Raw genomic sequence first — 26,171 nt, forward strand, 5'->3', positions numbered from 1 at the left:
AGCCATGATTTGTCATAAGTGTGATGATTATGTCTTACAGCTCATGAAAACTCCAAATCCACAATCTCAGTAAATAAGAATATTGTGAAAAGGTGCAATATTCTAGGCTCACAGTGTCCCACTCTAATCAGCTAAGTAAGCCATAACACCTGCAAAGGGTTTCTGAGCCTTTAAATAGTCTCTCAGTCTGGTTCAGTAGGAATCACAATCATGGGGAAGACTGCTGACCTGACAGTTGTGCAGAAAACCATCATTGTCACCCTCCATAAGGAGGGAAAGTCTCAAAAGGTAATTGCGAAGGAAGTTGGATGTTCCCAAAGTGCTGTATCAAAGCAAATTAATAGAAAGTTATGTGGAAGGGAAAAGTGTGGAAGAAACAGGTGCACAAGCAGCAGGGATATCTGCAGCCTCGAGAGGATTGTTAGGAAAAGGCCATTCAAAAGTTTTGGGGACTTTCACAAAGAGTGGATTGAGGCTGGAATCAGTGCATCAAGAGCCACCACACACAGACGGATCCTGGACATGGGCTTTGCATGACGTATTCCTCTTGTCAAGCCACTCCTGATCAACAAACAACGTCAGAAGCGTCTTACCTAGGCTAAAGAAAAACAGACCTGGTCTGTTGCTCAGTGGTCCAAAGTCCTCTTTTCTGATGAGAGCAACTTTTGCATCTCATTTGGAAACCAAGGACCCAGAGTGTGGAGGAAGAATGGAGAGGCACACACTGCAAGATGCTTGAAGTCCAGTGTGAAGTTACCACAGTCTGTGTTGATTTGGGGAGCCATGTCATCTCCTGGTGTTGGTCCACTGTGCTTATTAAGGGTCAACACAGCCGTTTACCAGGAGATTATGGAGCACTTCATGCTTCCTTCCACAGACGAGCTTTATGGGAATGCTGACTTCATTTTCCAGCAGGACTTGGCACCTGCCCACACTGCCAAAAGCACCAAAGCCTGGTTCAAGGACCATGGGATTACTGTGCTTGATTGGCCAGCAAACTCGCCTGACCTGAACCCCAAGAATCTATGGGGCATTACCAAGAGAAAGATGAGAGACATGAAACCGAACAATGCAGAAGAGCTAAAGGCTGCTATTGAAGCATCTTAGTCTTCCATAACACCTCAGCAGTGCCACAGACTGATAGCTTCCATGCCACGCCGCATTGAGGCAGTAATTGCTGCAAAAGCGGTCCAAACCAAGTACTGAGTCCATATGCATGCTTATACTTTTCAGAGGTCCGATATTGTCATTGCACTTATGACAAATCACAGCTTGAACTATCTTGTTTTGCATGTAATGCGTCTATCTCATATATTAGTTTCCCCTTTTACGTTGCATTACTGGAATAAATGAACTTTTTCACGATATTCTAATTTTTCGAGTATCACCTGTATATATATATATATATATATATATATATATATATATATATCTCCACAAAGAAAGTCCTATGATGGACTGAAACGTCGATTTGCTGTAACCCGTGTATAATGAAAAGATGCGAGCACTAAATGGATTTTTCAAAAAAGTGAGTTATATTATATCAACATGATTTTTTTTAATAGTTTTTATAGTATTTATTTTATTTTTTTCATCTATTGTTTTTTATTACTCATGTGTAGTTAATGTTTGTGGTTTTTGTTGGCTTTGTTAAGTGAGAATTAATAAATAGATTTCATGAATTTTTAAGTTTTTTTGAAATATTTTTCTTTACTATATATATTGATTTTATTTTTTAATATATCTGGTTTTCACTTTCTGAAAAATATTTTGACAGCAAAAAAAGAAATTAACAAATAAATACAGTTATGCAGCACATGTATGAGAATATAATCCCATTGGCAGAACATCTGCACACTGGCTCTAATTTTCTTTTACCCGCAATATCATGCAAGCATAATACTCTTCAGAGTCTGTTCTAGTGTGTACAATTACACTTCACAAAACACATTTGTACAAATCTTTCCAGGTCAATACAACCGGATTAAATAAATTGCTCTGTGGTTTCTTTTGCAAAACAGTGTAATTTAGACAGTGTCTGCAAACTGGTTAGAATGGATAAAGACAACGTGTTCTCTGTATTTGTAGAAGTTTGGTTTCTATTGTATCTATAAATGTATATTCGTAAACAATGAAACTGAATGTACCACAGCATGCTGTATGTCATTCATTTATTTCTATTATTACATTTCTGACATTTATAATTTTTGCACAAAAAAAGTTATAAATTTCTCCTAGTATTTGACTATCATTCTTGCCAACTGCCCAGTCTACCGTAACAACTCTTAGTATACTGAGTGCATTACATTAAAACAATAGGAAATGACCTCTAACCATAGTCATTACCACGTCTAGAGTAATTATTATTATTGGCATTTACATAGTGCCAACTTGTTCCCCAGTGCTTTACAATATTATAAAGTAGGGCATTTAACAATATATAAGACAATGACAAAATGTTACAGGGACAGTAGGTTGATGAGGACTATGCTCAAATGAGCTTACAATCTTGAGGCATTTTATAACCCCAGTGAAATGTACTTCAAAATCAGCCCTAAAGTATTTGACTGAGACAATCTGACAATCTGAAGAATATGAAGTTCCACCATGTGCATGAGGCACAATGGATATTTTCGCAATTTATTAGCTAAATAAATAAATAAAATGGCTGCAGCAAACATCATCTGAAACTGACACAGAATATTTTTTTTTATTTGCTATCTGTGATTTAAATTAAATATATAAACATGCCAAAACAAATCCCTGGGGTAAGGGAAAGGTGCTTAATGGGTTTTGAATTGATGAGACTTACAGTCATAAGTTTATGACTAAGCACCTTGCTGACTGGAAATGAGTCACACATATTTAATTTACCCATCCCCTCACCCTCAGCTGTTAATTTTAATATCAACCATAGATAAAGAAAAAAAATATATTTTTTTTATATCTACATCCTGAAAAGATATTATGTAATTGTCTTGCTCCACAACATCTCACCTCTAACTATGGCAGACATTAATAGAATCATTAAATTGGTATTTACTGTCATCATTTGCTTTTACAAAAAGGATATATTTTTCAGAAGATATGTAAATAAATAGTGGGCAGCATGTAGTATACATATGTATAAAATCAGTCATACAGCTGGGCTGTATTACCAAGCTAATTGTGTGGACTGTAAAAAAAATGAAATACATGTTTGTCCTGTGAAGCTAAACCTTCCTTGACCATATCGATAGATTTACCATGTACCTTTGACTGCAATTTCCAATACTGAGGCAAGTATTGGTCAGTTGTTGAGGTATAAGGGGTCACAGGAAGCAGACATGAATACTCAAAAAATACAAATGGCTCTTTCTTAGGGTGATATATATTCCATCACTGAGTGCATATCTAATTACTGACCAAACATCTGCTTTATGTATTATGATATTTAAACTGACTTTATAAGTTGATTTATCTCTATTAACAACTATGGCTTCCTGAGTGTCCAGGAGACAAATAAATGATCCAGGTCCAAATTACAGTGTCTTACAAACCTGAGTTTGTAGCAAGATAATTAATTTCTATAATCTGTTCATTTCTACTTACTGTTGTTCATTTGATAAACCAGTCAAGGTCAACGTTTAGTTAATTGGTTTTGGAGACTATCAATTCATCATTCCATTTTGGAATGATAATTCCGTATGTTTATAAATCTTTTTTTATTGTGATTGATTATAAAGTGTAGGCACTAGTGTAACTTATCAGAGCACTAGTTACTCCTTAAAGGATTGTTTCTAATCCAATACAAATGGGTAGTGAGAGTCAGCCTTAGTATGAACCTTATTGTGACTTGAAGAGGCACTGTCATGGCGAATCCTGGTTTTTTTTTTTTTTTTTAAACCCCCATCCTGACTCCACTACATCTAATTGTCCCCCTAGTCATACCCAAATGCGCCGAAGCCCCCCATATTACCTATTTTTGCGTCTTTATTTTGTGCACGGACCTAGGTCCTGGGTGCCGCCATCTTTGTGTGGGTAGATGAAGTCCCTGTGAGACACGTCATCTGCCCACATTAGATAGAGGTGTGAAATTCCAGCGAATGGGAATTTCATCTATTCATTTATTCATCAGAAAAATGAATACATTAATATAAATTTCAAACGAATGAACGAAGACCTCTTCGTTCGTTTGTTTGGTTTAATACAAGGAAGGAGCTACCGCCGCGCAGCTACCTCCTTGTAATATGTAAAAATCCTCCCTCACTCTATGGGGGTCAATGGGGGATTCTGTTCTTTGGATTGATGAAACAAAACAGAAACTTTTCGGCCCAATGGATCAGCGGTATGTCTAGAGGAAGAAGAATAAAACATATGCTGAAAAGAACACTCTGCCTACAGTTAAGCATTTTGGTGGCCCAGTGATGCTCTGTTGCTGCTTTGCTTCCTATGACATTGGAAATTTGCAGTGTGTGGAAGGCAAGATGGATTCATTGAAGTATCAAGAAATCCTAGGAGAAAACATCATGCTGTGAAAGGAAGCTAAAGATAAGGCATCAGTGGACCTTTAAAGCATACCTCAAATTCCACTTAGTTAGACTTGCAGAATAAGTCCTGGAAATGTTTACAGTGCCCATTGCAGTCACCTTGGTCTAGTGTGATTTGAAGAAGGTGGTTGCAGCACGCAAACCTAAGAATATCACTGAACTGGAGATTCCTTAGATACGCTGCCATAAGCTGGTGTCTGGCTATGCATCTTGTACATTTCTACAATAAACCTGATTTTCATTAGGGATTGAATAATTTTGAATCCAGGTGTACAATGCAGAAGTTTGGAGACTACATTGCAGCAGCTTCAAGTGGATCTGTCACTTTTCAGTATTTGATAAAAATATCTTCTTATTATTATTATTGCGATTTATATAGTGTCAACAGATTCCGTAGCGCTTTACACTATTATTAGAGGGGGGATTTGACTATAAATAGGACAATTACAAGAAAACGTACAGAAACGAAGGGATGAAGAGGGCCCTGCTCAAACAAGCGTACAGTCTATAGGAGATGGGGTATAAAACACATTAGGACAGGGAGTAGAAGTCAAACTCTTCTTTATGAAATATTGATTAAGACTACATTGTAATTTCAGTGAAATTCCAATGCAATCCAAAGTAATAATTAAAGTTGAGACTACTGTGTCTAATGGTAAAACCTGAGGTTGACACAACCTCTGTAAAGTCTTGTGCAATCCCAGCAGCCATCACAAACGATGGCTGTGCAATTCAGGCTTTGTCTATGGAGGACCTCTCTTTCTCTAAAGCAACTCGATAACTTGGGAATTTGATTGCCTGTGTGCAACTTCATACTTAGACCTTCCCCTTTTCAATCTTCCCAACACACTAGATATCATAATATGGCTTTACAACACCTGTTATTTTTAACATCTGAATAATGATGTATTTAGCAGAATAAGCTGGCACCTTGAATTATTTCTAAAGTGAATTGTTGCTTGAATATATCAATGTGTACTACTTGGGAGAACACACTGGGATCTGTCCAAAGTTCACAGTTAGCCCATAATGTTCCTCTTGTTATTTGCATGCAGCTGTGTTGACAGTAACGTGTGTCAGTATCCCAAAAGAGATATATTTGTTGTGTACAAAATCTAAACTATATGGGGTGATCACCTTGAAACTCCACTGATTCTGTAATAACAGTCACATAAATCTTCAGAATACTTTGGTCATCTTTTGATAAGATCACAATAGTTTCTCCTGCATTTACTGCCAGTATTATATACTATCAATGTTATTTAGATGACTATGCTTCTCACCATCTGTATTGTATGTATAGGTTAACTGAGGTTTTGCTGTATTTGGGGGAAAGGGGGAATAAAATTGAGGTGTAACAAAAGTTTCTATTTCTATTTATATATACAAATATAATAATATATTACAGTGCATTTTGCTAAGTGGTACAAAACACCTAGCTGCTCCCTCTAGATTTGTTCCAGAGACAATAGATGTGGCATCCTCCAATGCCTTCACAACATGTTTCTTTTTCGTGATCCCTTCCATACACACACGTTGGGGTTGTAGGGTCCACTCCATGCCATTTACAAACAATGTTGTTATGTATGTGTATGATGTCCTTTCAAGAGATCATTTTGATAATTGTATAAGCAAACACTATTTTTATTTACCACTGTAGAAAATATCAAAATAGAAAATGTGATATTGTGGCTTCTGGATATTACGTAATGCTTGATAGCTTTGGATTTATTACTTAAATTATCTTGAAGGTCTTATTTTTAAACAGTTTAATGTTGCATATCCCCTGGGTATCAAGTAAAATTCCTGCCAAGTAGCTTGTTTGCTTTGTAGACCAAGGTCCTTCAGGAGCTCTATCTAAGCTAAGACAGCAGACCTCAAGTATTTCATGTGTTATGTAATTTGGATGTGGATTTAGGTCTTAAGGAAGTTAAGTGGAAACATGATATAGCTCCAGGTGTTTTGCCTTCCTCTCTCTGAAACACGTGTGTTGATTGTGGCAATACATTATTGTTGCAATAATATATTTGCAATATCATATATTCCTAGCAGATTGATAATACATTTACATAACAAATACATTGCCTCTAGTTATCACTTTGGGGGTAAAAAGAAAACACCTGCCAATGTTAAACATAAATAGATACATCTGGATCCACTTGCCCTTGTTGTTATTAAATGCAAATTAATTCTTATCTTGACTTAAAAAACAATGTGGTCAAGGTCAATTCTAATTTTAAACATATATATTAGTATTCACTGTGTGCATAGTATTAAAAAGGTTACTCCAAACACTATGACCACTAAAATGATTTGAAGTGGTCATAGTGCCTGGAGTCTATATGTGCAGTGTTTAACTTTGAAACTCTGTACATACATAAATTAAACCCTTCACTGCATGAGGTGTAATTAATTAGTCCAGCTAACGTCAGTCCTGTGTAAAATTGGGTCCCCACCATTCTTCACATTTCTGTTGCAGTCTTGAGACATTTGTACTAGGTCTTCCATGGTTCTGACTTCCCAGTCACTTGTTGTATATGCACCGAGTGGAAAGGATGGAGACAACATCTTTGAGCAGAGCTAGGTCTGCTTGCTTTCATAAAATATTTATGCGAGTTTCTGATAAATGCAATTCAGAATAAATACGTGTCTGCAAATCGACTCCTGTGCAAAGGACAGAATATAGAACATAGGAATTATATGTAAAAATACTTTTTTTGCTGATTATGTAAAACCTACCCAATTAAATTTTTCAAATGGGCATATGTGATGTTGACAAAAATACCTTTGGCTATTTTTATTTATTTATTTAATTAATTAATCCCTGGCTGACCGTTTTCCATGTACTGAAAATGAACAACAGAATTAATGATTTATTATTAATGGTTTGATAATAGGAATCATTCACGTTATCTTAGCATTATTAACTACATTGTGACTTAGTATGTTTTGTCTTAGAAAAATATACAACTAATGTATTAATATAATTTAAAACCCTTTCTTATCATGGGTGTTAAAAAAAATTAGATTCTAATGTGATTAAGGGAAAACAATAAAAATATATAAATATTAACTATCCATTAAAAAAAAAAAGGATATGAAAATATAACTTCTCAAATTTCCAATGAAATGATGTATTTCACCCACATTGCCTACTAAGAAAACTGATAATTTGTTATGGTTTTATGTGTTGTTATTTGATTATATATTGGGTGCTCAGATGGAAAGATAATATAATTTCATCAGCAGTTTTTCTTCAATATTTTCTAACATATTTTCTTACAGTAGTGTTTGGACAAAGATTTTTCTTATATTTTCTCATATTTTGATAGTTAGTGACTTATTTATCAATGTTTTATGTCAAAGATATTAAATATCGTAAAATATATTACTTACTGTTTAACTATTGGTTTTGAAGAAATTACAAGTATTTTTGGGGAAAGTACTGCTGAGATTATCTCAGCATGTGTTTGCTGTGCAGAGTCCAGCCTTTCATTGATCAAATTGCATGGTTTATTATTACACCACAAGACTTCCAGGAAGATACACACAATGAAACTTCATCAAAATGTTCAGCTATGTGTGTATTGTTGAGAGTACTCATTCTTCTATTTTGCATGTGTGAAGGTACAGTATACTTGTTACATGATGCCAAGTTCCGATCCTTTGATTACCGTCAATGCGTTAAGGAGCAGCTCAGGCATCACATTTCCTGTGGTGCATTCTATAGCTACCTAAAAAGCCATCCTTGGTCTTGACACATAAACCTGATCTATAGTTTCCCTTGGGCACAGAATAACACATTTCCAAGGGAGGTCTGTAACAAGAATTTAATTGATTACCACGGAGCCCTTCATTCAAGAAATAGCTCTTCCAAATTTGAGTAGAAGTTATGCAAGATTGTAACTTTACATTCACTTTTACAACTGATTATTTGCACAATGTTTATGACCTCTAACTCTCTATTTTTAGGTTGCAACAGAGAGAACATAGTAGAAAAGTAGAAAAGACACATATTTATGATATGAAAACGTGCCGAATTACTTTAATTCCTGGACCTTTCCTGAGTCATAGAAAATCACATTGTATTCTAAATAGAAATAAAGACACAACGAGATTGATGGCAGATCAAGATGGCAGATTACTTAGCCTTGACTTTCTTCTTTCTCAGAACAGTTGTATGTATTTCTTGTGCTAGTAATCTGGATAAATTGCTAGCTTTGGGTTATTCTTTGCTAAAAAGGAAGAAAGAAGAACATTTAACATTGCATTTATGTCAGGGACCAGGAACCAGACAGAGACAGAACTAGATGCAAAAACACCTTTATTAATAAATAACAAATAAATAACCAAAAGCAAAGTCCAGGAATCAAGCAGGGGTCAGTCACCAGAGCGGGTAGTCAGACAAGCCAGGATCAGGAGCACGGAGAACAGCGGAGTCAGGAACAAGGCCGGAGTCAGGAACCAGGAACAAACAGGAAACATAAGAACAAGGAGACTTCTGGGGAACAGGAAACCACGCAAGGGCAAGGAGGTTCTGGGATTTGCTGCTTAAATAGGCAGAACTGATTAGCAGCAGGGTTGATTACTACTCTCAGGTGAGTAACCGTGGCAACATGCTGAAGGAGCTGATAGTAATTGCAGCTAAAAACTCATTCACTGAAACAGAAAGGGTTGCTGTTTAAAACAGCAAAGAAACCCTGGCAATTTAACATCATGCACCAAATCCAACATCCCTCACCACTTCCCACCCACCCTTCCCTCCTGCTGCCCACCCAGGTTTCCCCTAAATATATAGCATGCTCCTCCAGCTGTTTGAGATTCTCCCTCAATTACCTCTCCATTCCCTTTATATTTTACCAATAGCTGCTTCTCTCTGTTAACTCTTTTAGCCATCACCTCCAAATTTCCCCTGCTACCTCTTGTCTCAAACCCTGATTGTATCCTTTAGATTGTAAGCTCACGGGTTATCTAGCTAAGCATTTTGTATAAAAGAGCTCCAATTGCTAGACCTCAGCTTACAGGCAGGACTCTCTTGACCTCTTATATTTGTCTGTGTATATTGTACGTTCTCCACTAATTTTATAGCGCTGCGGAATCTGTTGGTGCTTTATAATTACCAGTATTAAATAAATAAATAATGTGACAAAGAAACAAACAAACAAACAAGCAAACAAAATGTGTTTTTTTTGCATATAAAACTACATTCACAGAACAATAGCAAACATTAGAGTTCCAGTGGATAATTAAAGTTAGAACAACATTGCATTAAGAGGAAGCTTATCTAGATAAAATGCAATCATGGATATTTTATCATCTGTATATCTACACTGATCTGTTTCCAGACCAGCTGGTTTGTGCGTTGAAACTATTTTAAATTAACGTTCACCATATGAACATATTTTAAATGTAGTAATAATTCCTTCATAGTTGTGTTTTATAAAAAATAAAATGTCACCTATAATGGAATGATTAAAGACACTAAAGGTACCTAGACCATTTAATCTCAATGAAATGGTATGGGCGCAGTGCCACTGTTGTTTTAGTCCTTCAATCTAAAACATTTCAATTTAGCAGATATAGAAATGTTTTGAGTGCAGGTTAAACACACCTCTAGTGGGAGATTACGCAGCAACTGACTGCGTTTGATTCAGCTGTATGACATTCGGTGTCGAACATCATCAAATGCTAATCATAGGGAAGCACTAGATTCAATGCTTTCTTATAAGAAGCATTTGATTAGATGAGCGTGGCACAACTCATGTGCATCTTGTCCCCACATGCTTCTCTATGATAATCATTGAGATGGACAAGAAGTCAAGCATGCAACACCTGCTGAACGACTTCAGAGGTGGAGCAGTTGCAGCCTTGCACTGAGTCTAGGAATTGAAAAAATGGTGAGTAAAAATCTTTTTCATTTTTTTACATTTAATTTGTGGGTCCCTTAATCCAAATAGGGAGGAGCACACTACAGAGAAAAACAAACAAACATGTTTGTAGTGTTCCTTTCAGTGAAGCCTTGGGTAATGGTCTATTGGAGGCCATTGTATCCTACTGGGTTTAGAGGATACTATTAATTAAAATGTGATGTGTTATGGGATAAATATATCAGAGGGTGTTTTTATTGCATGACACAATACTTAAGTAAACCATGAAATAATATATACAGATTGACTTTTAAGAACAAATGTTGTAGATACAAATAAGCAAATGTAATGACATCAGTGTTCTACAGCTCACCTCAGCACATATACCTTGTTGGACCAGTTGGAACTCCAGTCACACTAATCACTACAGCATAATTTTGTCACCAATTAAAAATAGAGGCCCTCTGAGAAAGAAAACATCCCTCATTAACTATAAAGCCACTTAAGAACCTGAATGATGAAATGTAAGATTTTCATATCCTCTCTGGGAGAATGGAACCGAGAAATGTTGGCAAGCTGTGATGGCAAAATGAGTTGGAGGAATACGTGGGTGGGCTTTCACAGCATTAGTGTGGACCTCTGCTGATTTGGCCATTTACTAGCAGCATGTGATGTCTATAGTTCATTTCTATTTAATGTATTCACCAAAAGTGGTGAAAAAATTTGCTTTGCTATTTTCATTTTAACAAGCCTAATGTTACAGTGATTATTTTGTTCTCTTTATTCTGAAAAAGGGAAATGAAAACTTGTAAAAATACCTCCCTCCATCACCGATCACATATTAATACTGACAGTGTGAGATTTAGGAATTTCTTCTCCACTTTCAGTTGAAATCCTTGCATAAATTCCAGAAATGTATTTTATTTGTTTATTTCCAATGATATATAATTAATTTAAAACAAAGGAGCATCATTATATATTATGTTTAGTGACAGTAACAGCTTTTAACCAGCTGCTAATTCAATTGAAGTCTGAAGAAATATTTTTTTAATTATCTTTTTATTTTTAACAGAACTTTGAGGGTAAAGTCCTATTTAAAATACACTGTTATGGTTAACGTGGTACTGTCACTTGTGGGATGTTTGTCTTTTTTGCAAAGAGCTTCCTGGGTGATATATTATTTGCATGGTTTCATATGGGTGTGGACGGGTGGGAGAGATACTCTTGAGGCTTTCTCTCCTTATTGCCACCATCTTCCTATCTTCAGCCCCTGGCAAATTAGGCTTCCAGGAGCTACCTCAGATTTATACTCTTGCATACCTCCCAACATTTCAAAGAGGGACACTTTATTTTAAGAATTTGGGTAGGGCTGTGGCCAAGTGTGGGGCTAAAATGTTTAGGTGAGAAAAGGGACCAGAGCGCCACAATCACTACTGTATAGTTATATTTACGTTTTTTTATATTTATTTATACCTGTAGTTTGCCACTGTAATTTTCTGTGCATGCAGTTTTTATTATTGCCATTTAATGTTTTTGACCAATATTTCATGTACACAGTTATTAATATTTTGGGTGTTAGAATTTGGTTGCTAAACTTACCAATTGTATACAACACATGGTGACACCCCCTCCTCCCCCCCCCATCACCCCCTTTCCTTTGCTCCTCCTGGCTGTTAATACCTTCATATTACTGTTCCATCTCCATCTCTGTTCTTCAGGCCTTACCTCACACTCACAGAAACAACAATAGTGAAGCTCTGCATTTTTTCTCAGCACAATTTCACCTTGCCGTTTTGCTCTTGGGAGACTTCCTCAGGAGCTTGCCTCTCCGAGACAATACGCATCGAGCAGAAGAGCAGAAAGGCAAGGTGAACAAGTGAATCCAAAGGTTCCAAGTTCGGGCCTAAAAACATCTTTGATTGTCGACTGACCTGCATTGGGAAGGACTTGGTGAATTTGTGCCTTTGGCACTATGCCTTTTTGTGCATTAATTTAATTATTATGGGCCACTTCTCCATGTGAGTGTGTTTGTTTGTTTGTATATACAATTTTATGTTCATGAAAGGTTACATTATGATATTTGTTTTCCTTTCTATAATTCAAGCTACATAATTCAAGCTATAATTACTACATCATTACAGTAGTAATTATGGCACACTGGTCCCTTTTCTCTTCTTTTCTGTGATTTAGAGGGTTGGGGAGTGACCCTCTATTCATAGGCTGTCTGCACATATCTGCACTTTAACCTCCACTCACTATTTTTTGTATATATAAAGTTTAGGTGACTATCAATTTAATTGCATAACTAAATTGAGCTCCTACCAAAGAGTGACATTAGGATAGAAAGGAGGAACAGTTGGATTTGTGCCATAAATATGGACTGTCCCTCTGAAATAGAGGCAGTGGGGAGCCATGTTCTTGGTATGTGCGGGAGTACAACATTGGGGTCTGTGTAATAACCTACAAGGTTACAGAATCCTCTATGGAGATCAACACACAAGATTTTAGTGGCATCTACTATTGACATAATGATCCACAGAAGAAGATGCCTTTTCCCTTAAGTTGGGGGGCTGATGGGAAATTTTCAGGCAAGCCAAAGCTTCCTTAAGTTCATCTGTGCCCATGGGACCTAGTAGAATCTAGTAGTCCCTATCATACGTAAAACTAAATAATTTCAGTAATTTTTCAATGCAATATATAGGGATGTTATCTTAAACATTTGATCTTTATGAATAACTCATGAGTGACAGTGTCTCTTTAAAGGGATGGTGTTATTTAAGGTATTTCCAATACCATTAAAGTTCATGTTCCTGTCTCTCCTCGTGTTATTTGTCATATCTTTAACAATGAGATCTACTGGGATCTTCTAGACCTTATTTTAATCAATAGACAGGTGGCAGGTCAGAACCTTGACAAAGCCCGGTAGACAGATGTAACGTAATAAATATATATTTGATGTTTTTAATATTACCTATAAAATGATAAAAAAAACACTTTGGTTATTATAAAATATAATTACTCATTAGAATTGTTATAGCTAAGCATTAAAATACACAGGGAATACATTATAAAGCTACTATACAATATAGGAAAATTATGTCAATCATTATACAAATACCATGTATAAATATGAGGACAAGCTAGGGTTTAGCAGCCTCCACTACTAACTCTGGAGGTCTTAGCGATCTGTAGTGGCTATGGTGCTTGGAGTGTTCAAGATAGATGCTCTCATTGTTACACATATAATGCAGCATTATTAACTGATTATTTTAATACACCATTATATAGATTTATAAAGTACACCAAACCATGACATGTAGGCTGTATCAGAACTCACTATATCTGACTTTGTACTCCTACTGTTTAGTGGCATACAAGCCACACAACTGAATTAATCCCTCTTCATTTCTGCACACAGCTGCAGATTCCAAACTTTATATGCAAGAAATCTAAATGGTACATTAACTATTATCCCGGTGTTAGCAAAGATATTACGGCACTGAATTTTCTATGTGCTCTATGAGAAAATACCAATATAGGTCACTAGAGGGAACCAATGATTTAATATTCTACCAGTCTGAAATGTCTCTAACAGGCAATGAACCACACTGGAAAACAAAAAGTTAATATTTCTATTTAATTTGCTGTTTGGTGATATATGGTGAAATCAATCCCCTATTTGTTTCAGTATATAGTGAATGCAAATAAAAAAATAAATAAATAAACTTTGGATTTTAAACTAGGAAACAGCTCCAGCAATCAATATGCTTTAATTTTTGTCTACTTTCTTTTTGTTTTACTATTCCATAAACCTCCAGCCAGCGAGGGTTAATGGGATCAGAGAAGGATTAAGATTCAACCAGCCAATTTTCCAAGTTTGGGCACACTCTTCACTCTTACAGGGTTATTCAATAAAGTGAGAATTTCAAATAAATTACAAGTGAATTTAAAATTTAAGGGCAGATTAGTCAAAATGAAACCATAGCTGACATAGAGAATGTTACCAATTTGTCTATTTTTTACCTTAAATTTGAAATTCACTTTGAATTCACATTGAATTCTAAGTTTAGTGAATAACCTTATTAGTGCAAGTATTTTAATGGCAACTAGTATGCTTTCTAACCCCAGGGCCACAGACAGTTGCTATGGGTTACCTTATGGTTACCTTGTGTATTAAATGGACACTATAGTCACCATGCCAATTTTGCTCAATTCTCTGCTATTTAGTAGTTAAATCACTTTTGTTTTTGTTTATGCAGCCCTGGTCACTATAATGTCATTTTAACAGATACAACCAAGATTTAGTGCAGCAGGAACGAGGAGAGGAAAGTCAATCCAAGATGGGGGGTGCAGTATATATAGCCCCAACTTGGACATATCGTGGATGGTAAACGTGGAAGTAAAATTCCACCTTTGACATCACATAGCGAGATGTAGAACTTACTGCTGCTAAAACATTTGCAAATTTAGCCATTTATAAGATGGACTTCGAAGTGAAAATGGAACAAGTTGTTATAGTGATTAGAGTGACCCTTTTATTAAATCAAATTTAAAAATAAAAAGTAGAAAAATTAGATTTTTGTTATATGTAGAGAAACATGCTAGAGTACATTTTTTTATATTTTAAATATAATTAGATCCTGTATGTTGCAGTCTAACCTTTTTTGTTTATTTTTATGTTGAGAAACCATTTCCTAAAATGTTGTACCTCGTTTTAACCTTGTTAAAGAAAGGTGAATTAAGCATTAAAAAACTAATGGTAAATCATAGCAATCATGTTTTAGATAAGTTGGGGTTTCAATAGATGTATGCTCTATCTACACAGATAGAGAAAGTTAGCAAGTTAGCCAACTTTAATTTCTCAACTTCAATGATGAATTTAATGAGTTCAATTATAGTGCATCCTTGAGATGGTAATTGATGGGGTTTATCTTTGGAATTATCACATCTTGGGTTACCTAAATTAATATAATATATATTTCATTGGCATTAATTATTTCAAAATATACAGGCAAAATATTCAAATTGTTGGTGCTAGGTGCTATACTAGAGTGTGTAAACCTTAGGTTTAGGCATAAGTAGAACTTTTACCGAATGATGGACAGTATGTCAAAACATTGTTTTTGCTTTAAAAAAAATATTTTGCATACAATCACAAAGTATATTCAAGTGTCATACTCCTGCATAAGTAGAACAATCAATTAAAAAATAAAAAATAATAAAACATTTTTTTGTCAGGAGTTGAATGCTCTGTAGTAGTCACAGTGCTGTTGTGATTAAGTTAGGGTTATACTGTATTGTCAGAAAAAAACTATAATGCAGGAGGTACAGAGGTGCAAAAAAAGTTAAATCGTCCAAACTGAATCACGATCTATGTGTGATTGGAGACGGGGTAATGAGGTAAAATTCATGCCAATATTAATGAGCAAAACTCATCGTTGATATATTTTCTAAATTGTATCAGCTAAAAAGTGAACAGGTGATAGCTATAGGCATTAAAATACAAACAGTTGATTAATTGAGATTGTTTAGTTTAGGGCTGGTTCGCAACCATATTGACATAGCGGAACAAGAACATGTGTGGTTGTGAATTGTCAGCAAGTATATAAACAATAAGAACATAGGTAAAAATAGTTTTAGAGCTATAGAGCTGTAAAGCACTGCGGAATTTGTTGGCACTATATAAATAATAACATAATTATAATAATATTAATAATTCCGAAGTGCTAATTTTTTTCTTTATCTTAGTTATCTTTACAATTTTTACTGTTATTAAAGCGGCACTGTCATGCCGAACTTACCTTTCCCCAATCAATTCCTCTTCTCTCCCTCTGCCAGGATCTGTTCTTCATTTCTTCCTATCTGCTCTAGTTTTCTTTAAAATTATTAGACAAAGTAGGGACGTTTCCTACCTAGTAGGGGAGGTTTCCTATGCTTGACTAGCTATGACCAGCGGAGGAGCAAAGTGTGCTTCATTTCCAGTGGTCATGGGTGGGGGCTGGGGAGGAGGACAATAGGTCCCCCCATTTTTATTTAGGGCCCCCACCTATTGTCCTCCTCCCCGGCCCCCACCCATGTCCACTCGAAATGAAGCACACTTTGCTGGGGTTCTGTCTAAGTGACAGGACATTCGGGAATACTGACAGGAAGCATTGTGAGATCACGGAGGAAAGGTGAGAATTGTGAGAAAATTTCTCTGACCACTGGAAACACTTTGCTCCTCCGCTGGTTATAGCTGCTCAGGTGTAGGAAGCCTCCATAAGACAAATAGTCCCTACTTTGTCTTATGATTTTAAAGAAAACTAGAGCAGACAGGAAGAAATGAAGAACAGATCCTGACAGAGGGAGAGAAGAGGGATCGATTGAGGAAAGGTAAGTTCGGCATGACAGTGCCGCTTTAAGTTACACTATATCTGTCATCTGCAAACTTGTTAATACTAAGGAGAGTTTTAAAACTGGATATATTAATATAAAAAGTATTTGTTTTTTTTCTCATCCACAATAGTTTGAAAGTAATTACTGAATAGATGCATCATCCATAGTTTATTGTTGCTCGGCATTAAATTTTTTTAGCACAGTAGCATACTTGATTTTCATGTTCTTTCACGTACAGTGATGTCCTTTTTTAATGATGTGCTTTAAATGTATTATGTAATATCTTATTAGTTATAAAAATGTTACATGTGTGCTTTATAGAATGAAAGTAACATGGTGCTGTTAACATGGTTAAAATATGTGTCATTTCTAACAATAGTTAACTTTTGGAGTCCCACTTTGAGTTCTCATATTGCAATGGCAATGTATCATTTGCCACTGTAATGTGCTTTATTCTACATATTTTTAATTGCAATTAAAATTGTCGGTAACATTTTTAATTTTTAATGTTTATTGATGTTCTTTTTCAATAGATCGTGTGTGACTGACATGTGTGAATGCCCAGTACATAAAAATTGTTACTGTGAATCTTTAATTGCATACGCCAGAGCCTGTCTAAGGGAAGGTGTGAAAGTTCCATGGAAACCAGAACACACCTGTGCAGGTACGTAAATCAGTGTTTCCCCTCTGTATTTCCACTTCGAAAACATGTAAGGAATGTTTTAGATGCACATGCATTCTATTTTTTTAATAATGTTGAGTTAATGAACTATATGCATATCTATGATTGATAACAAGTCACACATGATTAAGGTAAGTTGTAACATGCTTCAGGTAATGTCATGAATACAGTGTGGTGGTTTTACAGTGTCTTACACCTTGTATAAAGGTAAATCTTGGTCACTTTTTTTGTTTGGTGGGAGCTTATAAGGGCTCATACTGTCTTTTATGGCCAAGAAATGTAGTAATTGTTTGGTTGGCTGCAAACGCTACTCATTTAAGGGGCATTCAAGTCATAATCATCTCTGCAGAACACCGGAGAGATTGTGGGAAGTCATGCCATTTGTAGCTCTTTTTTTAGACTTCAGCCAGTATTTTTTCTAATTCTCTTATTTTCTCTCTGTTAATCACTTCTTGTTTGATCTATGCATAGACTCAACATTTAGCGGCTGTCCCCTAGCCATTAATTATATTTGTTCTCATCAATCAGATTCAAAACTATGAATAACAAATCAATTTGAATGGTTTTGTGATTTATCTATATAACATCTTGGAGTCTGAAATTTGGACAATTTTTAATTTGTGAGAAACCAAATGCACAAGTCTTTTGTACAGTATTTTAGAGTCCGTACCTATCCCTAGTATCAAATACATGCATTTAGGATAATTAAAATAATAATTTCTTAACTGCTACATAGTCTATGGCAGAAAAGCCCAAAATAACGTACTATATACAGGATGGAGGAAAGACAACTAGCATTTTTGTTATCATATGTTCATATCATAACATCACACATAAGGAGTGGTAATGTGTGAGCAATACAGTCATTTCACATTAATGGAACTCCTCATGAATGGAACTTGCATGAGTGTCTCTTGTTTCATTCCTAAGAAGGAGTGTAACTCACAGTAAAGCCTCTCAGATAAAATTACGTCAATGATATAGAGTGAGAAGGACAAGTAAAAGTTGGAGAAAACCATTTTTTCTAACTTTATTTACATTTACTAAAAATCAAGAAGATCTTAAATACTCCCTAAATTGTTATTATGTATCCAGACTTTTCATAGCAGCACCCAATTTCTTGCTAAATATGTGTGTCATATTATTTAATATTTTATTATAATATATAGATTAATCCATTTGGATTCCAATATCACCTGTCCGCTGATGACACCCAGATATATCTCTCCTCCCCGGACCTCTCCCCTGATGTCCTGCAACGTGTCACCTCTTGCCTTTCTTCTATCTCTGATTGGATGTCCTCCCGCTTTCTAAAATGGAATCTTTCCAAAACAGAACTTCTTGCCTTTCCTCCTCTTAATATTAAGCCTCCTCTCTCGCTCTCCCTTCAGATTGGTGGTACCCATATCAGCCCATCCTTACAAGCACATTGTCTTGGTGTTACTTTTGATTCTGGCCTCACCTTTGAGCCTTACATCTGGTCTGTTGTCAAATCATGCCAATTCCACCTTAAAAACATTGCTCGCATCTGCCCCTTTCTTAATCTCTTGCATGGACTATTGTAACTCTTTCCTAATTGGTCTTCCGAATAGCCGCATTGCCCTGCTACAGTCTGTAATGAATGCTGCCGCCAGAATGATTTCCCTCTCTAGTCGGTACTCTCACACCTCACCCCTTTGTCAGTCCTTACATTGGCTTCCTGTATACTATAGGAGTCAATTCAAAGTGCTAACCCATACCTATAAAGCACTGAAAAGCAATCTTAGCCCCTCTTATATCACCTCACAGATCCATAGGTATTCCCCTTCTCGGTCTCTCCGCTCTGCCCGTGACCCTCTTCTGTCTACTGCTCGCACCCGTATGGTCAACTAGCGCTTGCAGGACTTCTCGCGGGCGGCTCCTAGACTATGGAATAGCCTGCCTACCGCCTAGTCTTCAGTCATTTAAGAAGTGCCTTAAAACCCATTTCTTTAGGAAAGCCTATGGCCTCCCAGACGAAGATTTACCTCACATACCTGTCTCTTGCTCTCTCCTAAAGGGCAGCACTCTACTCTCTCCTCCAGCTCTGCTTCACTCCCACCTAATTTGATTGCTATTTCCTAATGTGTTTTATACCCTACCTCCTATAGACCGTAAGCTCGTCTGAGCAGGGCCCTCTTCAAACTATCGTTTCTGTAGGTTTTCTTGTAATTATTCTATTTATAGTTAAAGTGATTACTTTTTTATACGATTAGTTACACAGTACCTCAACATAATTTCCAGCCATCAGTAAGGTGAGGGTAGGGGGGAGCTATAGAACTAATCAGCCTTTTAAATAAACATTTAAAACTAGTCATTACACTCCAACTGTCTTGACTTTTTATTGTAGCACAAGAGGGAGGTAGGAATCCAGAGCGAGGGGCTTTGAACCAGCCTCCACTGGTTAATTTGGAGAGAACTAGTGTGCACTTAAACTTAACCTGTAACTATCTTGTGTCAAACAGATATATTGATAACCATTTTAATGGCAACTAAATCATGTCAAACGCAAAAGCATTTCATTTATAAACTTTGGTATATATGTTAAGAAATGGCATACATTGAAAAAAAATGATGTTCAATTATAAAACATAATGCTATTAAGTTGTATAATAACAGTCACATCTGTAAATCCTATTCATTAACAGGTTGGTTGGATGGAATAATGTTACTGATCTATCAAGCATGCCTAGAACTTCTAGAAGTTATTCATCTCTGGGCAATCCATATAAACTGTTATTTTCATTAGGCATATTTATGTTGCTTGTTAAAAAAAAAATACCAAATGGTTCTACACAAGTGTATTAAGTGACTTTTAAAGGAACAATACAAAGTCTGAAATAAATACATTTATTTCTAACATTGGGACATCCACTTGTCACTTTAGATTTAGCCCCTTACAATTTCTCTAACATAAATTAAGTTAATTACTTAACAATAGCGAGACCATCTTCTCTCTGCTGCATCCCTGGGAGGTCACCCTCCAATGTGCAGGATTGCCATCAAAATTATTTGCCCCATAAAGGCCCACTGGCTAGGCCCAATGACACACTGGCTGGACCCTCTGACACGCAGGCTAGCGGACAGAGATACTTCAACAACCCACCCGAGAGAGAGATGCATACTACTACTCACACCCACATGGTACTATACATATATACATTTCTGAAAACACACACAGCGACAAACACATACATTTCTACACACATTACTGTTACACACATACAATACTATCAACAATACTAAGCACACACCCATCTACACATACATACATTTATATATACACAAACCCTGTTACACAACTCTACACATGTACAGTACTACACACTATAACACATTGTAAAATTTATTTAGCCACTGTGATGGAGCTCTCTGTATCCCGGCTGGGTACCTCCGCCAAGTCCGCTTCCTAGCTGCTTTCAGGGACCCTGGGACACTTCTGCCTCAGTTGCCAGAGCTTGACTAGGGTCCTTCTGGAGCTTTTGCACCCGACGAGGCAGCAGCTCCCCTTTCAGGCAGCTATCATCCCCTCTGCCTCTTCCGCTGAATCCCTTCTTCAAGGCAGGTATTATCTCCTCTGCATATTCCGCTGCAGCTCTGCTTACAGTGATTATAGTTATTGGCTTTACAAAGGCCTAGCTCTCTCGATTTATCCCAGAGCTAAACGGATCCTTCAACCAGCAAACTGGTCTGTAGACTCTGTCACTAGGATCCCTAAAAATCCACACAGGACACAAGTCCCAAAAGGAACTGACATCCAAAACTTAATTTTTCTCAGGACTAGCCCATATGATAATTACATGAAGATTGCTGTGACAACTCAATAAAAATATAAACAGCCGAATCATAGCAGACAACATACAGCAACTTATTAAAACACAATTACATATTTATAAAGGGGTGGGGATAACAATAATTAACATACAATACCTCTCCTGTCTGCAGAATTAGCAATATGCAAATCTACTCGAATATGCAAATTAACCAGCCTTGCTATTCAGGGCACTACACAAGCTCCATAGCCAAATCCAAAATCCACCTAGTGGATAGCAATCCTCAGCAGTACAGGAGAACAGGCAAAACATTTAACAGTATACACATACACACACATTATAAACAATTACATTACACACATCCTGCACCTATAAGGGTGACTGAAACATAATAAAAGCCCAGCAACCTACAGAAATAGTCTGTCTGATGGTTCAGGTGATGGTGACTACCGTCAAAACCACCCTTATTTACAATACCTTTTTACAGTTGGAGGGTCATTTGCCTGAGTGAGAACTATCACATACAGGGATACAGACCCCTGGATACTCTTCAAACCTCCTGTGCAGTTTCTATGAGCGCTAGGAAGAAGTGCTCTAACATCACTTCCTACCAGCGATGATGCCAAGGAGAGAAGAGGGGTAGACAGGCAGTCCAATAAAGAGGAACGGTCTGCTGGAATATCACAATGCGGGCCGCTTGCCCCATTGTTTGACCAGCCCCATAAAAGAGGTATTGGCTGTAACCCGCTGAAATTGTGTCCTCAGAACCCTGGGGGCACTGTAGGTAGTTACTCCTCTTCTACCTGTTCGAACCTGTCCTCTTGTTGGTAACGGGCAGCACCGTAGAAAGATGTTCCATGTGCATACATATAATTATTTAATATTCTGTGTGATTTATAATTTAGTGCTGTGCACTATTATTTGTCTGTTATAAGAAACAGTGTGACTATATTTTTCAAGACACTAACAATAGATAAAAATAGGAATATATTTTAAGGAAGCTGCCATAAAGAGCTTCTGCACAGATCCTACCTCCAGCTAAGATGATACCGGGTGCCCAGCCACACTGTAATATAAAAGTAGATAAATACTGGCACTCCTGGATTTGTACAGCACATCGATTTATTGTCACAGGAGTGCCGGTATTTATCTACTTTTATATATATATATATATATATATATATATATTTTTTTTTTTTTACATTTCAACCATATTTCTGTTATTTTCCATCCTCAATCATATAATTCTATGTGCAGCTACAATCTGTACCTTTAAACCTTTTTTACAGATGCTCAGTGAACCCACTTTTTTTCTGTTTTTCTGAGTTCATGAAGTGAAAATGAGCTACTTCATTTTTTTGTCTTTTTAAATAATTGAACAGTTTGTGAGAACCTGAGCTGGTGTGTTCATGTCTAAATAGTTTTCCATGCAATCAAGGACTATTAACAGACACATTATAGATTAGAATTTCAAGCACAGCAAGGACAATAATAGAACACAAGTATAATAACACATATTTTTCTAGATCAGGTGACTTAGGGAATATTTACATAACTGACTTGCTCACCCGAGAGTTACATTAACATTTGTCAAGGATTTTTATGATTTGTTTTACTTGGCACTACTATTACATTTTTTTCATTACTGGAAGGTGTTAATTTTAGTGGAATTGAATAACCATTAGTTTTTTTAAGTGTGCCAGTGGTCCTTTTTCTCTCTTCTGGTAATGGGACCAAATACTACTTTTCACATCTGCCTGATCGCACATAAACAGCTAGAAACATCTGTCTTCTTCAAATCTCTATTTTCATTTCACCACATCCGACTTTCTTCTGACAGCTGAAACACAGCAGCCTGAAGGATCCTCATTACAGTGGAAAAAAAAGCCACAATTGGGTGAGGCATAACATTGATGGATTCAATATTTTTATTTTATTTTTCCCATTCAACTTTGCAAATAGTTCCAACACATGTTATCCTTGTTGGCACAATGCAACCTCTGAATGGCAAAATCCTGGTATCAATTTAAACAAATAAAAATGTGCATGTTTCCTGCACTTAGTATTTTAAACCTTTTAAAGCTTCAGTCTTTAAGTATTGTGCATGCTAACCATTTGTCTCTGGCACTGCACGTCCTTACCCTAAAGTAAAACAATTGTGTGAGTTCATTTGCAACAGGAAAGCACACATTATTCCTTTTTCAAGCTGGGCTCATAAATGCTTACTTAGTAGTGTGTCCTGCACCCTCATTATCTGTATGTCGGAATTTTGTTGTCATGCACAAGGGGACAGGGACGCTGCACCCAGATCATTTCAATGAGTTGAAGATGAACAAATAAGGGGACATTTCAAACATTTTATAAGCATATTTAGGAGTAAAAATGGGTAAAGGTCTTCTAAAGAACACAACTATATTGCTGTGCTCCATTAAGGTTCTTCTGAACAGAAATAAAAGAGCACAAGACGGCTGTCACTGAAAAGTGCACAGCTCAAGTACTAGCAGTAGAGATGTCCCGAATAGTTCGCTGGCGAATAGTTCTCGGCGAACATAGCTTGTTCGCGTTCGCAACGGATGGCGAACATATGCGATGTTCGGTCCGCCCCCTATTCGTCATCATTGAGTAAACTTTGACACTGTACCTCACAGTCAGCAGACACATTCCAGCCAATCAGCAGCAGACCCTCCCTCCAAGACCCTCCCACCTCCTGGACAGCATCCATTTTAGATTCATTCGGAAGCTGCATTCTTTTTTTTAATTTATTTTTTATTATTTTTTTTTTAGACAGAAGTGTGTTATATTTGAGCATGCTAGGCTGAACGTGCGTATATCATGGCTAGTTGCACTGAGGGTATGAGTATATAGCAGTACATTGTTGAGAAAGATGGCTGTCATGTTTAGGGTTTAGCTTGCACGTTATCAACTGTGTATTTATATCAGCAGCTCCACCACTAGTTATAAATCAAGTGTGAGTCGCCCCATGAGATGAGACTAGTGAATAACATAATACATGAACGGTTAAGGTAAAGGCATGTAAGGAACTACGACAATAAACTCTTTAGGAGGTGAAATAATGACATGTTTAAACGCTTGCTACTTTACGATTAGTTAATGTGCAGAGAGCAGTTCATGTGATCAAAGGCATGGTGTGGAGGATCGGCTATAGTGGGAAATGCTTGGCAGGCTGCTGTTTACTGCTTCTGCTCATCCGATCCCTTCTGGGCACCAGGTGCAGACCCTGGGAGTCCCTGATACCTGGAACAACAAAGGCAAGTCTCTGGCTGAGTGACGGGTTCGCGGCTTGAGGTGGTGGAAGCTTGTTTTGTCGGGTGGTCGGATCTGTCCCGGTGGTGCTTCACGTCCGGTGCGGGATTGTGGTGGCTTAAGGCGAGTGCTTGATGTGGGGCAGGCTCTGCATTTCTGTTTGTGCCTCCGGTGGTGGATTTTAATGGGGACTGCTTCGATTAGCTGTGGTGGAGCTTGTTGGGGCTGTGGTGGAGCTTGTTGGGGCTTCCTGCTTGTTGTTTGCTTCCAAAATTGATTAAAGAGTCTGTCCAGCTTAGACTCAATATCCTGCCATGCCTTGTTGGTACCAGGAGGACACTTGGCTGCCGCCATATTGGTAGAGTCGCAGATGAGTATGTCAGTCTTGGCGGCTGTGCTCTGTGCATCCATTAGCTCCAGACAGCCTCTCAGGGGTGGACCGGGATAAACCCCACCGGTTCGAGGGAGGGTAACGGAGCTCCTGCCAGGAAGTAGCTGCTCCTCGGCATCCCAGGATCGGGAGATCGGCCGCCTCTCCCACCCGGTGAGCACCAGGCCATACTTGCCACGCGGAGGTAAGTAAGACTCTGTCCAGTTGCTGACCGCTATTAAGCATGTCGGGTCGGTCAGGTAGGAGCAACATTGCTGGGTCATCCCCTTCTGGGGTGAAATTCGCTTGTTGATAGCTGCTTAAAGTGAGATATTGAGGGAGCTCACACGAAGTGCGTCTTTCCTCAATGACAGCTAGGCCCGGCCCCCGGAAGCTGCATTCTTAGTGAGAGGAGGGACAGTGTAGCTGCTGCTGATTTATTAGGGAAATCGGCATGGCATGGCATTGCTAACGGAGGTGTGGATTATATTTCTGAACAATCTCCTTTGTTCATCTGCGGTTATCGATATCTGATGTTTCTTTTCCCAATGGGCTAAATATTTAGGTTTGGGGGGACCAGAGTGTGTTTGTAGGATTTTGGAAAATGTGGACAGTTTTTTTGTTTTAAGAGCTTGTGTTTTGCAATTGGTCTCAAATATAATTTTGTCCCTGTATGCTTATAGAAGAACTGGGGTTGTGGAGATGTAGTGTATGAGTTGGGTTATCCTAAAGCGAGACTGTAGTGTCTGTAGTGTCTGTAGTGTCTGGTAGCAAATCCTTCGCTGTTTTCACTCCCGTTAAGGAGAGTAGATTACCCAGCTGGAGGTACTGTGTATTGTTACTGGGTTGTTGGTTAGAGGGTACAGGAAGGAGTGATGAGGAGATATTTAAGCAAGTGTCCGTATGTGTCGCCAGAGCTTTAAAGTCGTTGAGATTGTAGGATGAGTCATGTGTAGGAGTTTAAGAAAGTCTTCCCCCTTATCATGCCATGGTATGGAGTGCAGTGATACTCGGAAGAAACTGGCTTAAATTTGTACCCACAGTGTTTGGTTGTGCGGTTTGGCTCATTTGATATCCTCGTGAGCACGGTTGCCTTGTGGTATTGTTCCACATCTGGGAGGCCTAACTATGTCTATGTTTGTGCCTAGTTAGATTTGTTCCACTTTGTTAAATCTGCATTTACGGCCTTAAGTAGAGTGGGGAAGTTCAGTTTGTAGAGTTTGGACAAATTGTGCGGTAGGTTAACCCCCAAATACTTGACCGCCGTGTCGGCCCATGGGAAGCCTTGTGTTT

At 37.4% G+C, this 26,171-nt stretch overlaps 1 protein-coding gene across 1 annotated transcript in view; it reads left to right on the forward strand.

Moving 5' to 3' along the window:
* The window catches only part of BMPER (BMP binding endothelial regulator), a 198,776-nt gene that overhangs the window by 163,280 nt on the left and 9,325 nt on the right, over nucleotides 1-26,171 (forward strand). The window contains exon 14 of the mRNA XM_063452077.1: nucleotides 17,305-17,435. Within this exon, the coding sequence (XP_063308147.1) occupies nucleotides 17,305-17,435 (131 nt within the window). The remainder of the gene's footprint in view (nucleotides 1-17,304; nucleotides 17,436-26,171) is intronic.

Source organism: Pelobates fuscus, chromosome 4, assembly GCF_036172605.1.
Source record: "Pelobates fuscus isolate aPelFus1 chromosome 4, aPelFus1.pri, whole genome shotgun sequence".
Classification (NCBI taxonomy): Eukaryota; Metazoa; Chordata; class Amphibia; order Anura; family Pelobatidae; genus Pelobates; species Pelobates fuscus.